Consider the following 18,639-nt stretch of genomic DNA (forward strand, 5'->3'; position numbering starts at 1 on the left):
TTTTTTTTTTTTTGAAAAATTCAGAGAATATACAAGGAACAACCGAGGTAAAAATAGGCTTTATATTTTTAGAATTTCGGAGGGGGAGGTGGCAGACCCTATTTTTTAAAAAACGCTTTTTTGCAAAAGTTATGAAAGTATCGGTCAGAAAATAAATTTGCGAGGCAACGGTTGTTGAATCACCGACCCTAAGTACTTATTCCATGTAATTTTCTGATTATGCACAGGGATGTCCCTTGGTGGAAGTAGGCCATATATTTTGTTGAATTTCGGAGGAGCGGGATACACCTGTACCCTATTTTTTATATGCGCTATATATAAAACTTACGAACGATTCCGTTTTCCCAATCCTGGGTACATATTTTAGCAATAAGATCCGACCAGAGTAAAATTCTAAGTCGGTATAACCATGACCGTCTGTCCGTTTTTTGAAATTAAGATACAGGTCGCAATTTTTAAGATAGATCTTCGTGATTTGGTATAGAAGTTTCTATTACTTCTAGGATGTTTGGTATTGACGCCTTCATATAGCCCCCATAGAACGGTACCTCCCGATTTCCGGTATTTTGAAGCTGTCTCCTCAATATTCCTCCGAAATGGCTGAAATTTGGTATTTATTCTTCGTTTCGGGTATAAAACTTTCTCCCATAAATTTGTCTATATAGGTCCACGCCTTCATAGAGCCCCATAGAACGGTGCCTCCCGAATTTCGGTATTTTGAAGTTTAGCTACATTGTTTTACCTAAATTGCTGAAATTTATTACTTAGTCTACTTCATAAACGAAAGGAAACTAATTGAAGTAGAATTCAATACAACTCATGGTGGAGGCCTGGCCGAATTTAACGACGTTCTTACTTGTTATTGATATTCACTTGCATATCCCAACTAATTTGCAATGCAAAAAAATTTAATTGACATAATAAAAGGTAACATAAACTGTTTTAAGGGCCAGCAATATGACACGTTGTACTTACGACCTTGTATTTTTGCCTTACGACCTTTTCCTTCAATTAAATTTCATGATTAATTCCGTTAATGTACGTGGTTTCTTAGCTACATTGTAATCCCAAATAGTGACCTTTTTTGTCTTTCCAAGTATTTCTGCCCCAACTCACTGCATCTTTTGTTTTTGTCTGCAAACCATGTAGAATCTTCAGCATGTAATGTCTTCCTGCGTTTAGGAAGTTTATTATCACAGCTTTCAGAATCACCGTGAAAACCATAGGGAACTAGACCCATGACACCATCGTCTAATTCCATTCCAAATTCATACTGCTCTTTGTTAGCAAAAACCATGATGTCTTCTTAGTTTAATAACATTTCAATCAATTATTATTTTAGAATCATTTAATAATATAAACATTGCATTTACCCGCCCGTTAGAAGGGATTACTTTATTGAATTCAGAATACAAACTAATATCGTTATGTGAATAAATGTCCCTAGAGAAACCACAAATTACCAGTTGATAAAGTTAAGTAAGATATACGACAGAAAAAGCAGTCAAAATTTTGATTTTTTTACAAATTGTTCAATACATGAGGTATTTGGACACATACAGCATTCCAATTTGTATCAATGAAAAGGCCAGAAGTCCATCATTCATAATCAGTTCGATTATAGGGGAAAATAGATTTCAAATGTAAATTTTCGTTGCAATATAGAGATTATCACATTTTTGTCCAAAAGTTTGGTCCACAGGCTCCGTCAAATATCATCCGATTATCATCCAAAGGTGTAGGCTAGTTCTTTACATTGTACCCCAACCATGGATGACGTTAAACATTATATCTGAACTACATTAGCTGCAGTATTATTTTAAAGTATACATTTTTCTGTGGACTTACGATCTTTTCGTACTCAAATTTGTACGTTTTGTGGACTTCCGACAAGGGCAAAACGTATAGAAAAACGTGACTTACTACCAATTTCTTTGTATCATACGACGTGTTTTGACTTGTACTATCATTCTGTAACAAAAACGCGATTTCCAAAATAAGTGGACTTACGACCTTTTCCGACGGAGCGGACGATATAACTTTATTTCATATATAATAAAAATTAAAAGTCGTTTGTGCGGGACCTTTTTCAAAGTTAATTTCGAAAGTTATTTTAGTCATTAATAGGCAAAAGGCCATTCATTCGCGCATCAGGAAATTATTTTTTGAAAAAAAAAAATTAATTTTATAGAATTTTTTCAAAATTTTTTTTCAAAGTGGTTTGTGCTGAACTTTTTTTATAATAAAATGGAATAACTGTTATTTTAGGCATTAACAGGAAAAGTTCATTCATTCTTACTACAGGAAATCATTTAAAAAAAATGTCAAAAAGTCATAACCCTAGTGTAAACCAGCCATAGTGTAATCAAAGCCAACCTATCACAAGAGGTTGTAAAAATACATTTCAACGTATCAGTTTAATTTTATTTTTTTAAGAAGCGAAATTGATTGTTTACACAATGCTAACATCCTGAGGAACTCAAAATATTATTTGGTCGAGGATCCTTACATATAGGGCTAGTGAAAACATAATTTGGGCTCAAGGATCAAAATACACAAATTTATGGGGTACTCAATCATTATATATTATTCGATGTAACAGGCAGAGTGTTAAACTCTAATCAATAAAACTTTGGCCTTTAAAATCCATTGAATTGCCCAACACGGTGCTCGTAAATGGAAGTTGCTTACACCTGGAAAGTTTTTGCGGATTCTGAAACTACAATGTTTTGAGATGAGAAAAATCAAAAAAATCGGAATTTTTAAGGGTTTTTTAGGATTTCACGATTTTGCCTGGAGACCGCAAGCCCTATCGAGATGGAACAAAAGAAAATGTAGTAGCTATGAAAATGCTCTACTAGACTGGGTTTTCTAATCTAGTTTTTGGCCACCACCAAAGGACTTTTGTTTTCAAACAAACTTCACATCTATTAGATTTATTACTATCAACTAAAATATGTACTTAATTCTCTTTCGAGTTGAGCTGTTTAGACCTAAGAGGCACATTGAAAAATTAGGAATCCACCGAAGTCCCACACATAATTTTTCAATCTACCTCTTAGGTCTAAAGAGCTCAACTCGAAAGAGAATTAATTAAAATATCACTTTAAAATAATCTTCGCCTTAATAAGGCAAAACAAAAAAATAAAATATTTACAGTTTTGGTCGTAAACTCAACCAAAAATATTTTTATTGTCCTATTTAATCCACGCTCCTACTTTTCGAACAAAAAATTTTAAAAAGATTTGTGATGTTGGTGTAAACAGTAGTTAATTTAATGAATTAACAGTTGGGATGTCAACAATGTAAATCAAATAATAAATTGGCCAAAATGGAGAAGTTTAACCATGTATTCTGAACCATTCCTTTTGTGTACGGTCACATATGTATACTTCAAGGCGGATGGTAAAACAAGTTTGAAACGGTCGATATTAAAATTGAGCCCAAAATGGATGTACATGAAACCCTAACACGTGTATTAATATTAATTTATATTATATAACTACTTTTAATGATTTAAAAGATAACTCCCGAGTGACACTATTTGAAGGACAGAGTCCAATTAAAATGTAAAGTTCTTCATTTAGCATGTTAAAGTCACTCAGATTATATGCTTTGTATATATTCCCTACTAAAAGTGGCCAGTTTTGCTAACATTTTATTCATGTACCTTTGACATTGCATGTCCAAAAATAGCAATCAACTGGATGACAACGTACGTTTATACATCCATGCCAAAATATTTAAACTCATGTTCATTTCTGTGTTCGCTTTCAAACTTTTTGACTAACATCACCATATTACTAACAACAACAATAACAATTATGCAAATTATTACATACAGCGCAAAGGTTTAGCAGTAATAATAACACAGGCACACACTGTAGATATAATTAAATATTTATTTAACAAATTAAATGCATTATTTGAATGTAACCTCACTCACGTGTAACTGGGGAATTAAAAAAATCGTAATCTTAATTGTCTTGTACATGCAGGCACACACATTCATACATACTTCCATTCCACATACAATAAAAATGTTTAAATAAATATTATTTATTAACAACATTTGTTAAAAGACATTGTCTGCCATCTGGCAAAAGTTAGTTGTCAGCCGCCGTTTGTCTGTCCATCAAGCCATTGGCAGTCACATCAAATATTAATCAGATGTTAACGCTACAGCAACAACATCGTTGGCAATTTGTGTTAAATAAGTTCCATTTTAAGAGAAGGTTGTTGCCGGGTATGACAACATTGGCAGTGAACACCTTGTGACATTTCTTTAAGTACTTAAGGTTTATTGTGGTAGTTGTTGTTGCGGTTCACAAATCACCGCAATCAAGTTAATTTAATTATTGGCATTGATGACAATTCGACATTTATTTGAAATGACAAGATTCTAAATACATTAAAATTGGCAATTACATTAATTCGTCAAGTGGAAAGTTAAGTAGATCCGTCTTTAGAAAGCCCTTCGGCATTGAATTGAGAGAAAATAAACGGCTAAGTTTGGTCAGGGCTAAAACCTAAAAAATACCGAAATTCTGGAGGTATGGATGTCATATGAAACCTCCAATTTACCAATTTATTGTCACATATGATAAGTAAAATTTTGTACTTAAAATACAAAGTTTTGGCAACAGATTTAGGCTATATGGAAAATTAATAGCATTTTTTCCAGGAACAGTAAAATGACGTATGGAACATCTAAGAAGACAGAACACCTAAATTCATTTTGATTTCATACATTACCATGTATGTATTGTCTCTAATCGCATGTTTTAAATCATCTTAAAACTATCTCTACCTGCTTTCACTGCGCACCACATCCTATAGACATGTAAGTCCCATGATTTAACATAATGGGCGTAGAACCAAATGACGATCACAAATTATAGGGGATTTTTATAGAATATAAACTTTCCCAACACATTTCTCTGAGCCGTAAATTTAATACGACATAGGAATTTTTATTGGATCAATTTCAAACGAAGGGGAATTTCATAAGATTTATTTTTATAAATATTAAACCAGTATTATGGGGATTTTACTTGTATGTGGATATCCCAATTATTATAACAAACAACAAATTCCACAAATAAAAGCTGTCTCGGCAACTATTATTCGTGACTGCAGGGAATCTCAAGTGTTTGGTTACGGGTAGTTCAGTCGAAAAACGTAGCTAAAACACTCAAAATATGAAAAATCGGGAGGTACCGTTTATTCATATTCCAAGACATGGACATATGTTGAAAATTTTTGGAGAAGTTTTGCGACGCCAGAAAATTTAAAATGTTAAATTCGCGAACTGTTAACATATTCAATATAGCATAACTGGAATTCTTCAAAATTCTGTAACTTTTAAACGGATAGAGATATATTCAAATTTTTTATATAATAATAATTTTTTGTTAGACAGATAACACAATCAGCTTTCAGATGAATTATAAGGGGTCAAATTCGGACCTGTAGTTGAAGAGAAATTCAAGGTGAAAGTTAAACTTTTGAGTTTTTTTTACCATTTTTCATCAAAATAGGAGCGTTTTGTGGTATCCTTGTCTTCCTATGTATTAAAGATGGTCAAACGTCAACAAATAAACTAAAAAAATTAACAAAAAACTAAAAAAAATTCAAAAAAAAAATTGTTAAAAAATGTTTACAACAAATTTAAATTTTTTCAAAAATTAAACAAATACTTCTTGGGTTTTCATAATACTTATCAAAGACATAAATACAACAAAGACATGACAAAATGCATGCAACAAAAAAATGTTTACGAAACTTTGTATATAAACATTACCCTTAACAGGTTGCAGTTAATTCAAAATCGCAACCAAGGAGGAACATTTCATGTAATGCTATCAGAAACGAAATTTATGAATTCAAGGATCTATTCAAGAATAATTCTATGTCAACTGGATCGGTAAATTCGGTTAAATACGTAAAAATGTATAAAAGAAAAAAATGTTATATCACCATATCGTGATATAACATTATGTTAAATTCAAAAGCCATTCACTGAAGAATGATAGCAAACAAAATGTCTTATCTTGTTGTATTTATGTCTTTGTACTTATATAATTCGTACAAAAACTGATATATTCAAAAAAATTTAATTTCTGGCTGTAATTCATATGGGAAACTGTGTAGAAACGAGTAAAAAAGTATCAGTCAGCTTTGCTGACAGAGATATACCCTCAGCCTGTGTATATTGAAACAGCTTTTTCCAAAAAAACGTATGTATTTAGGGGGTTTTAAAAACGTTGGATGTATGAACCGACAAAAATGTTGCTTAGGATTAAAGATCAAAAGTTTTGCGGAGGAGATACTTAAAGGAATGGATCGACATTGACCATTATGAAAGTGGATCTCCAGCCACACTTCGGGCTGTTTACTCATGAAGTGTGGACTTGCCCCTGAAAAAAATTTACCATCGTAATTGAACTTATCCCAAATTTTGTGTGGGAGGTACCCGAAGGGGTAGGTATTGGAAGGAGTGGACCGATATAACCCATCTTCGAACTTTAACTAAGTTTGGACAAAATATTACGAAAGCCAAATTTTAGATCGAGTCGACTGATCCGTTCGGGATTTATCGTGCGCTCCAGCCAGACAGACAGACGGACGGACATTGCTCAATCGACTCCAAATTGTCTGAAACACATTTCGTCCAAACATACTTCGGGTCTAAAACCATTATTTCGATGAGGCACATTTTGCCCGTATGAATGTGTATATGGTAATATTCAAAAAAGTTTTACAATCGTTGAAGTTGAGGTTCACCATTTAATAAGTCGCCAACTGTTAATATATTTTATAAAATATGAATATATTGATATTAGTTGTGTTTTAGTGTTTTAGCCACGATCTCATAATAAGGAACATAACAAATAATTTTCGTGGAAGCTGCGTTGGTGGTAATATAAAATAAATGGGAAAAATGTGTTGAAGTAAACAAGTTTTTTGTGTTCTTTCTTGATTTCTGGCCAAACCACCCAAAACTCAAACCTGTGCTCAAAGATAGAACTAAAGAATACCCCTTGGGCAACATGGTTCTAGTGTACGACTTTTCGATATATACATTGCATCCCCCTAAAATCGATGCTGACATTTTGAAGTTTTGATTTCAGTGCTTTTTAATTTTTGTTTTTTTTTTGTAATTTCATTATTACGCTCTACTACTTATTTCTATTGCTTATCGCAAAAAGCAAATATGTATCACGATGGCAAATTAATTTCCTTGTAATAGTTTTAGCAAAATACTTCAGGTTTTGTATGGAAAATTAGCGAAATAGTAGAATAACTCCCAAAAATATTTCTCCAATTTTTCGAATTAAACCAAAATATATAGTTTTGAAATAAATTTCAACAATAAGTTTTCGTCTTTTGTTGTTGCTGTAATATGCATGCAATGAACCCAATCTTTATAATTTTGGTCTCACATTTGTCTATGCGTTGTCTAGATTCTGTACGTATTTTTAATTTATGTTTTAGAGATTTTTATGGACACTGAATTAGAATAAATAAAATTTACCCCAAGGTTTCTTCATTATTTTTTTATTTTCCGCGAAAATAAAAATAAATTTTTCATATATTTTAGCATCTACGGATAGATATCAAATTCTGTTAACGATTTATGTATACATTTTTTTATTACAACCCAAAGGGAATTTTTAAATATTTTGTCTTTATAAGGAATACTTTTGGGAGCAGCATCCAATTTTGTGAACGCGTACATATGTAATTGAAACCACAATTTTTTTCTTAACGTACATAAGAACCAAAAATCACCGATGTGCTCGGAAAAAAAGTTTAATTTTTTTCAATGGTATTGAAAAGGAAATTTTAAATTTACCTCGTTAGCATAAATGCTGAGGGTATAAAAAACACACATTTTTACCCATATAATTTCAATAAATTGAATAAAGTGTTAAACGGAGAGGAGACTCTCGGGCATCTTTCTGTGCAAACAGAACATTGTTCCATGTTGTTCCACAAAAGTTCTAGTCCACTAAATTTGGAATTTCATAAAATTTAGAATCTTAGGAAAAATAAAATAGCTCATGTTGTGCAAACGCTACGGCAATTTATTGAAACAATTATTAAAGGCCACAAATCTTCCTACCTTACAAAAAACAATGAACACAATATCTGTTATAGTTTTCAAAAAAATAGATGCTTCTTCCCCCAGAAATTTAGTTTTTTACGCGACGGATTTAATAAGCCCTTCCCCAATCGAATCCATCCACTAAACCCGCAGATATAGATACCTTGAAAATTGGAAAATCTGCAAAAATATATTTTAACAAATCCGCGAACAAAACCGCGATTTTCTTTAAAAAATTTAAAATTTTAAAATGACAGGCTTTTTAATTTTCATATTTTTTTAATGGTGATGATCAATTTTACTCTTTTTTTCCTATACTTATAAGTTATCTCAGTAAGCAACTAAGCGTTTGAGCAGAGTACATTAATTATTGTAGTTGGAGAACTCCCAAATATTTTTTTCTAATTTTTGTAATCGAACCAAAAAAATATATTTGGAATAATCGTTTAATAATAAGTTTTTTCTCTCTTGTTGTTACTATAATATGCAATTTATAAAGCCAATGTTTATAATTTTGGTTTCATATTTTTTTTAGGTGTTGTCTTGATTATATAGTTATTTTTAATTTATTTTTTTTTAGGTTTATACCGACTCTGAGGTAGTATAACTTAGATTTTTTCCCACATTTTTGTTTAATTTTTTTGATTTTCCGCGAAAATAAAAACAAATTTTTGCAATTATGGTGCATCTACGGATGGATATCATATGCTGTTTCTGATATATGTATGTATGCATACATTTTCTCAATACAACAAATAAGAAATTTTAAAATATTTTTTCTTTATAAGATAATAAAAACCGCTATAACTTCTGCGAGCATCGGCCAATTTTGTGAACGCGAACAGATTTAAAACAAAATTGTTTTCCTTAATCTCTATACCAAAAATTTATTATTCTTTTTTTTCAAATCGGATTGTGAAGGAAATTTGGTTTTTGCCATATCGATGCCTTACTTCCTCAACTTCGTATCTTAAAAAATACTACTTTTCAGGAGAGACAAAAAACGATTTATCTTTTGATACATAGGTGTTTGGGTATAAGTGTAAAAGACAATTATTAAGGAAATGAGTACGTCTATGCATGTAAATAGGAATAATAGGCTAATCTTTTTCAGTTTAAGCATTAAACGCATTTATTGAGATACGAGTTTGAGGCAGTAAATCAAATCTAATCTTTGGGGCCCATAACAGGAAAAGTGCATGTGATAGCGACAAAAGCCGAGACAGGTATCTCCTCTTTTTTGGTCTTCTATCTCGTGGTACCTCAACCATATACACAATGAGTGACGTCGATAATAAATGTCAATAATCGTCCACTTACCACCATAAAGCGTCCTGATTTTATGGTAACTATTGGGTAGGCATTGGGAACCACCGTGTTGCAGTGGTAAGCACGTCCGCATTGCACTCAGATGATCTGCGGTTTAATCCCTGACCCGAACATCAACATTTTCGGCAGTGGCAAATCCCCTCAGTGAAATGTCGGTTTACATTTCCTCAGTATTTCAGTCAACTTCACTAAAAAGTGGTGTCGTAAGACATGCCGTTCGAACTCGTCGATTGGAAGTAGGTCCCACATCATTTAGCCAATATTAATCGGGGTATTGTGGAAACATATGTATGTATTCCAATTTTATCCGTTCACTCAATTTTCCGCTCAGAATTCTACCTCTACTCTTCACCTAATACGAAAGGTACATTTTTTGTGCATTTTAGTACTTTTCTCTTACGAACACACCTACACTTCAAAAGTAACCATCACTCAGACTTTTAAGATTCTAGATGTATCCGCTTCGCCTCGACGTTGATTACGAGTGAGTCACTCAAATGGTACACATTTTAGTACATTTTAATACTTTTCGTAAACCTTCTACAACGAATTTTCAAAAATACAGCCAAATCGACCACATAAGCCTCAAGACGAACCCTCACCCAAAAATTAACTTCCGCCGTTTCGCCTGAGGCATTGATTGTCAGTCACGCATCATTGCTTAGGTATTAAGATACGAGTTTGAGGCAGTTATGAACATAGGAGTGAAAAAGATACGAGGATATGTTTATTATTATTTAAAGAACTGCGACAACATATTGAGATAATAACATATTGAGAAATAGCCACTGACAAAAAACAACAACAACAATTCCAAACCAAACACAATAATTATGCCTATATAACAAATATTGATTTTGTATCAAGAGTTTGCTTTAAAATATGTATGTACCGTAATGTTGGGCTATACAAAATCACTGAAATATACCAAATATTTTTAGTAACCAAACTTCTTCATAAAGGACTCGAAATACGTTAAACTAAGTTTGGAGGAAAGTTTTGAAAAAGTTTTAGAGTTATATTGTTCAATAGTCATTTTAGTATGTGCCGGCAGGGTTTTGGAGCTTTTCTGTTGAAATCATATCTTTGTTGATAGAGGAGTCTACCCTTGCCCCTTAGATGAAGTTCGCAGCAAATAGTCATGATTTAAATATGTCATGTTTCCAGTTCCTAATAATATACATTAACATGAAAACCATCTCGTCTATTTTCAGCTATCATCACCAATAATTTGTGCAATGTGACCATTGATACTGCTAAAGCATTTAAAACTCTGGGTTCCATTTGGATAAACCCCGATGATCCGTGTTCTTTATATAAATGTGAGCTAAATAAATTGGGGACTCCACATGTGGTGGCCAAAAAGGATAATTGCGGAGAATTTTATTGTGACATTGTAAGTAAGATAAGATAATAAGATAATTCTCAGCCATAGTTCTCTAATGTTTCGATTTCTACTACTTTTCAGGATTCTGAGGTGCGTCCAAAGAACGGCACCTGCTGTGGTGAGTGTGTGCGAACCAAATGTCGTTTTGACAATCAAGTCTATGAGATTGGTAGCACATGGCACAACAATGTCGATTGCACCCTGCTTGAATGTGGCCAACTGCCCAATGGAGAACCCATAATAAATGCCTATCAAAAAACCTGCCCAGAGCTGCCTAAAAATTGTCCAGCGGATTTGATTTATGTGGAAAACTGTTGTCAATATTGTAGAGAGGCTAGGCAGGCCCCACCAGTGGCGTCCGTTGATGTGGAAAATGAGGATATATGGACTGAGGAATATTATCGCAATCATCCATGTGCCAGAGAATGTAAGGTGGGAGAGGCACCACGTACCTGTCACTATACCTTTGTGGTGGAATGGTATGAAACTCTGTCCAAAGCTTGTTATGATTGCCCCAAGAATGTGAGTGATTGCACGAGACCTCATTGTATAGCTGGAGATGGTATAACACGTTCCGTGACGGTGGTAAATCGTATGATGCCGGGTCCTCAAATAGAAGTGTGTCTCAATGACACAATTGTGGTGGATGTAAAGAATCATTTGTTGGGTGAAAGCACCACTATACACTGGCATGGTCTGCATATGAAAAACACACCCTATATGGATGGAGTGCCGCATGTTACCCAATGTCCCATATCACCACATTCAACGTTCCGCTACACCTTTTGGGCTGATAATGTGGGCACACACTTTTGGCATTCTCACACGGGAATGCAAAGAGGTGATGGAGTGTTTGGAGCTCTAATTATCAAACGACCACGTAATGAAGATCCCCATGGTCATTTGTATGATTTTGATTTGAGTGAACATACCATGATTGTCCAAGATTGGGTTCATGTACCGGGTGTCAGCATGTTTGCCTCACATCACCACTCAAATGGTGATAATAAGCCACTGAATTTGCTCTTGAATGGTAAGGGGAGGTACTACAAGGCCATTTGGCAGGCTATAAAGGCAAATAGTAGGTCTGTAAGTGTTGACGAAGTCAAGGAGACCCTTGGGAACGCAACTACCGAAAAACCTTTGGGAAAACTTGGAGACCCAATAAAATCATCTCCCATAACAATTACCGAAACTCCCTTGGAAACAAATGAAACGGAATATAATCCCAACCCACCTTTGGATAACGATGTTGTTCTGTTACATCCCTCCAACGATCCGAGCATCAATAAATTAAGAATTCAACAAAATGAAATATCAAGAACGGCACGCCTGGCCAAAGCTACAAATGAGACCAAAGAAGAACTCACCAAAGAAGAAGAAGAAAAGCAAGATGAAGTAATCACCCATATCCCCCAAAACCCCAAAGTCCGCCACTTATCAAAACGGGCTTTGGATGGGGAAATACCCCTAGACTTCATACCCCTGCAGCAATACAATGTTACCCAAGGTTTCCGCTATCGTTTTCGGGTGATAAATGCCGAATTCCTAAATTGTCCCATACAAATTTCCATTGACAATCACACCCTAACTGCCATTAGTTCAGATGGTTATGATTTTGAGGCCTTGGAGGTTGGTTCCATAGTAACCTATGCTGGAGAACGTTTTGATTTTATTGTCAATGCCAATCAGGCGGTGGGAAACTATTGGATACGTCTCAAGGGTCTGATGGATTGTGATGAGCGTTTTACCTCTGCCTTCCAAGTGGGAATTTTACATTATGACAAGGCCCCCCAAACAGAACCTCAAGGAGATTTAGGTTATCAACATCAACCTCAGGGCATAGAACTAAATGCCATGAACCAAGGTTCCGGTCACATTGATTCTCTAACCATTGCAGAAGTAAATGGTTTACCAGTTTATGATAGAATTCCCGGCATTGATCGTGATGCCTTAAAACCAGTGGCAGATTACAAATTTTTCGTCTATTATGATTTCTATCGCAAGGATAATCCGGAGTTCCATCCTCAACAGTATTATGGCATGGGTGCCAATTTAAGTAATTCCAATTTAGTTTTTACTCCACAACTAAATCACATATCAATGAAATTCCCTGCGGTAGCATTGTTAGCCGAACGGAATAATGTGGATGATTCGTTGTTTTGTAACGAGACAAGTTTGCTCGAGCAAGGTATAGATTGCCGTAAGGAGTTTTGTAAATGTCATCATGTTCTACAGGTGCCACGCAATGCCATTGTTGAGTTCATTATTATCGATGAAGGTGTCACCTACGATGCTAATCACCCCTTCCATTTGCATGGTAATGCTTTTCGTGTTGTCGGCATGGAACGTTTGGCCGCCAACGTGACTGTGGAAATGGTAAGTATTGAAATCGTAATATTTTGTTAAAGGTATATTTCCATACTCGTCCCAGGTGTGGTGAGGTTTAAGCGAGTAGCCACTGTGATTATATTTAAGGAAGATAAAGAAGAAAGGTACCTGGAAGGAGAAGAGAAAATAAAATTTTAATAAGGGTGGAGTTTTATAAATATTTTTGTGAGACCATTAACAGCGTTGATTTTTAAAAAATATTGTTTGGAAGAACATTAATAGCGTGGATTTTTTTAAAATTTGTTGTAATGGCCGCCACAAATCGTGAGTTTTTTAAATTATGTTAAAGAGACCATCACTATTTAAAAACATTCTTGTGGGGCCATGACAAGGCGTGGATTTTTTATACCCTCCACCATAGGATGGGGGTATATTAAGTTTGTCACTACGTTTGTAACTACTCGAAACAATCATTGTAGACCCCACAAACTATAAATATTCTTGATCAGCGTGCAATTCTACATCGATATAGCCATGTCCGTCCGTCTGTCCGTCTGTGGAAATCACTCTAGCGTCCGAACGGATTGACGTAGGTGGATGAAATTTTGGGAAAATCTATTATATGTACGTAGGACTTTTGGTATTGAAAGCGGGTTATGTAGGTCCACGCTTTCGTGTAGCCGCCATACAAAATGACGCATGACGCGTCGTCGTTTTAAGGAATTTTTAAGATATTTGTCCCATTTTACCACCGAATTGGTTGTAAATTGGTATTTTGTGTCTCCAGAGGCCAAAAAACATTCCTACGAAAGTTGGTTTATAAAGGTCCATGTTTTGGTATAGCCCCCATATAACGCCCCATATAAAGTACGCGTCATTTTAATATATTTTAAATGTTTTAGTCCCATTTGACAACAGAATCGGTTATAACTTTGTATTTTGTGTTTCCAGAGGCTAAGAAACATTTCCACCGTAAAGTGTTTATATAGGACCACGTTTTTATATAGACCCCTTAGGACGATATCTCACGATTTTCGGTATTTTGAAGGTTTTGGCCTCATTTGCACACCGAGATGGCTGAAATTTGGTATTTAGTCTTCGTTTGGGGTATAAAACTTTCCCCAGACATTTTTAGGTATAGGTCCACGCCATCATATAGCCCCCATAGAACGGTACCTTCCGAATTTCGGTATTTTTAAGGTTGTGGCCACATTAATCCACCGAAATGGCTGAAATTTGTGGTGGAGGGTATAAAAAGTTCGGCCCGAACGAACTTAACGCATAACGAATATATTATTTTTTCTATCGTGAATTTAAAACAATATACATTGTTTAATAGGTGGATTTTTTAAAAAAAATATTCTTAATTTTTTTAAGGCACGGTTTATTTAAAAAAATATATTTCTAGGTGTGGTTTATTTAAAAAAAATTAAAGCGAGTATTTTTATACAATATTTTAGTCGGGAATTTTTCTAAAAAAAAATTTTAAGACTTGGATTTTTTAAACATTTTTAGGCATGAATTTAAAAAAATGTAAGGTGTGGAATTTTAAAAAATTTTAAAGCATGGATTTTTTTAAATTCTTAAGCCGTCGATTCTTTAAAAAAAAATGTGGTGGCACTTACTACAAGCAGTAACTGTGCTATCAAAAATAAAAAAAAAAATATTAAGTAGGCTAAGAATTATTCCTATGTGAAAAATGTAAACAAAAATATTTTCATAGAATAAAATTTCTTGCGACGAAACAAAATTCCACACGCTAGTTGGGCCCATGGAAAGCAACATCCTAAGTCACGTGAGCCATGTTTTGGAGAATCCCCCAGCGAAGGACAAATATGAGACGCTCAAGAAGACATTGCTGAACGAATTTATGGAATCGGAAGAAAAGAGGCTACGACAATTATTGGAAAACGTATGTATTGGTGACAAAAGGCCCTTCGGATTGTTGAGAGAAATGCGAGAAGTGGTAAGCGGAAAAGTGTCTAAAGAGCTTTTGAAGACATTGTGGGTTCAACGCCTACTTCAAACAACAAGAGTTATATTGTCGGTGAGCGAAGATAGAATTGATAAATTAGCAATGATGACAGATAAAATCCATGACCAATCGGATGCTGCTGGTGTAGTCAACGCTGCTGCAACAAGCGACAATGATCGATTGCAATTTCTTGAAGGGCAAGTATCGGAACTTTTAAAAAAGGTCGAGAGTTTGACAGTTAAAGGAAATATTAGAAACAAAATGAATTATGGCCGCTCAAGAAGCAATTCCCGGGCAAGATCCTCAGTTATACCACCGACGAGTGAAGATAAAAAGTGTCCACGGAAATCATTTGTGTTGTATGCAGCAAATAATACGAAAATACGAACGTATGGAACAAAAGTTGTAAATTGCAACATTGGTCTTCGACGAAAATTTCTCTGGTCTTTTATTGTTGCTGATGTCGCACAGCCAATAATTGGGCCAGACTTTTTGAAACATTTTGGACTTCTTGTAGATGTTAAAAATAATCAGCTTATTGATTCAACGACGAACCTTAAAGTGCCCGGTTATTGTTCCAGGGATCAGAATTTAACGCTGAAGGATGTTCCAGGAAAGTATAATTCTATTTTTTCCGAATTTGTTGATGTCACGACACCGAGTATCAAGTTATCCCCGGTTAAACATCATATTGATACGAAAGGACCAGTAGTTTCCGTTAAGGCACGGATATTATATCCTGAAAAACTCAAAATCGCTAAAGATGAATTCGATTACATGATGCAGTTGGGAATATGCAGATTATCAGCAAGTCCTTGGGCGAGCCCAAAGGAGACGGCATGTGGCGCCCCTGTGGACATTATCGTTCTCTTAACAAAATAACTGTTCCTGACCGTTACCCTGTAGCGAATATCCAGGACTTCGGATATATGCTGGCTGGTAATAAAGTATTTTCCAAAATTGATTTGGTCAAATCGTACTTTCAGATTCCTGCAGCTAAGGAAGACGCCCCAAAGACTGCGATAATTACGCCCTTTGGATTATTTGAATTTACGTGTATGCGCAAACATTTCAACGCTTTATTAATGAGGTTTTACGAGGACTTGACTTCTGTTTCGCTTATATTGATGATATACTTGTGGCGTCTGAAAATGAAGAACACAAAACTCATCTCCAGCAAATATTCACCCGGTTACAAGAATATGGCGTAACTATCAACAGTGAAAAAAGCGAATTTGGCAAGAGTTCTCTTGAATTTTTGGGATACTGGTCTTATTCCAAGTCCAGAACGAGTATCTGCAATTCTCCAGTATAAACTGCCACAAACAGTTAACAAATTAAGTCGGTTAAGTTCTTGGGAATGATAAATTTTTATTGACGTTTTATTCCGAAAGCCGCTCAAGCTCAAGCAACGTTAAATGCCGTAAAAAGTGGCCAAAAGAAAAACGATATAACGCCAATAATTTGGACCCTGTAATTACGCAAATCATTTGAAGAATGCAAGAACCAGCTTGCAAACGCTGCGATTTTGGCATGTCCTGTTGAATCCGCCGAAACATCTTTATGGGTAGACGCGTCTGATACTGGTGTGGGAGCTGTTCTCCAACAACTGATAGATGGTGAATGGAAACCTCTCGGATTCTACTCCAAGAAATTATCTGAGACGCAAACACGTTATAGTGCTTATCATCACGAACTTTTGGCGGCACACTCAGGAGTTAAGTATTTCCAACATTTTCTTGTAGGACGTCAATTTTGCATATACACTGATCATAAACCGCTTACATTTCCTTTTAATCAACGTCAAGATAAAGCAGCTCCTCGTCAACTACGTCACTTAGATTTTATCGGACAGCATACTGTAGATATTCGCCATGTACCTGGAAAAGATAATATCACGACAGATGCTTTATCACGGCTCAACGCAATATCGTTTCCAACTTCCTTGAATTATTCAGATCTAACGGAAGATCAAGCGAAAGACGAAGAACTCAAATGTTTGGTTACACGAGCAGTACCATCAAATTTAGAGCTGAAAACATTTGAAATTCCTACATCGAAGAAAGAAATCGTTTGTGATGTATCAACATCTAAAGCAAGACCGTACATCACACCTCGTTTCCGAAAACAAGTATTCGACATGATACACAACATGTCACATCCCGGCTCAAAATCCTCAATTAAGATGATATCGGATAGGTTTGTATGGCCAAATATGCGGAAATAAATTTCAAATTGAGCTAGGTCATGTTTAGTGCCAGCAAGTAAAGGTTGGACGCCATATAAAAAGTGCTGTTGGTAAATTTCCTATTCCAGACGAGCGATTTAAGGTAGTAAGCATTGATATAATTGGACCTCTTCCACCGTCGGAAGGGTATAGATACTGCCTAACATGTATTGATAGATTTACGAGATGGGTCGAGGCTATTCCTTTACAAGACATAACAGCTGAATCTGTTGCAAAAGCATTTTTAGTGGATGAATATCTAGGTTTGGAGTGCCTTCTCAAGTAGTGACAGATCAAGGTCGACAGTTCGAATCTGCACTGTTCCGAGAATTTTCAAAATTGATTGGAGTTCGTGTCACTGATACTACGCCTTACCACCCGCAATCCAATGGTCAAATTGAACGTTGGCATCGAACACTTAAATCGTCTATAATGTTTCACGCAATGCAAAGTAATGTTGGGATTACGTGCATCTGTTAACCACGATTTGAACGTTTCGCCTGCAGCTTCAGTTTATGGAATGGAGATTACGTTGCCTGGTGAATTTGTTATGGGATCAAGAACCACGAAAATAACTTCAGATTGGGTTACGCAATTCAAAGCTGATACGAGTAAGCAACGAAGGTCCACCATCATGGCAATTCTAAAGTTTATGAACCGGAAGCATTAAAACAAGCAAAATTTGTTTTCATCAGAAATTATTCTGTACGAACTGCATTGCAACCTCCCTAAACCGGACCATTCCCTGTTATATCCAAAGGGGAGAAAACTTTTTTGGTCGACGTAAATGGGAAGCAACAAATTATATCGATTGATCGCCTAAAACCAGCATCATGACGACATTCCAGCGGACGAGTCACCGCCACTTGCTGCTGCACCTGACATTCAAACTCGAGTGCTAAGATTTGGAAGAACTGTACGAATAAATACCTAACGTTGTCACTGGGGGAAGAGTATTGTGGTAGCACTTACTACAAGCAGTAACTGTGCTATCAAAAATAAAAAAAATATTAAGTAGGCTAAGAATTATTCCAATGTGAAAAATGTAAACAAAAATATTTTCATTAAATGAAATTTAGTTTTGTATTTAAAATTGAAAAGAACACTCATATCCATACAACAAATTTCTTAACGCGTGTATATTTAAAAAAAATAATAATAAGCGTGAATTGAAAGAAAATATATATTTAAAAATGTTGGGTTTTTAAAAAATATTTTGAAGACGTGGATTTAATAAAACACATATATTTAAAAAAATTTACGTGGATATTTTAGACAAT

The 18,639-nt window shown here is 35.0% G+C and overlaps 1 protein-coding gene across 1 annotated transcript in view; it reads left to right on the top strand.

Moving 5' to 3' along the window:
• Mco1 (Multicopper oxidase 1) overlaps window positions 1-18,639 on the top strand; it is a 76,628-nt gene that overhangs the window by 50,345 nt on the left and 7,644 nt on the right. The window contains exons 3-4 of the mRNA XM_073976490.1: window positions 10,654-10,835; window positions 10,908-13,205. Coding sequence (XP_073832591.1) covers window positions 10,654-10,835; window positions 10,908-13,205 — 2,480 coding nt within the window. The remainder of the gene's footprint in view (window positions 1-10,653; window positions 10,836-10,907; window positions 13,206-18,639) is intronic.

This window comes from Musca autumnalis, unplaced genomic scaffold (assembly GCF_047663935.1).
Source record: "Musca autumnalis isolate F117 unplaced genomic scaffold, ASM4766393v1 scaffold_3, whole genome shotgun sequence".
NCBI classification, from domain to species: domain Eukaryota; kingdom Metazoa; phylum Arthropoda; class Insecta; order Diptera; family Muscidae; genus Musca; species Musca autumnalis.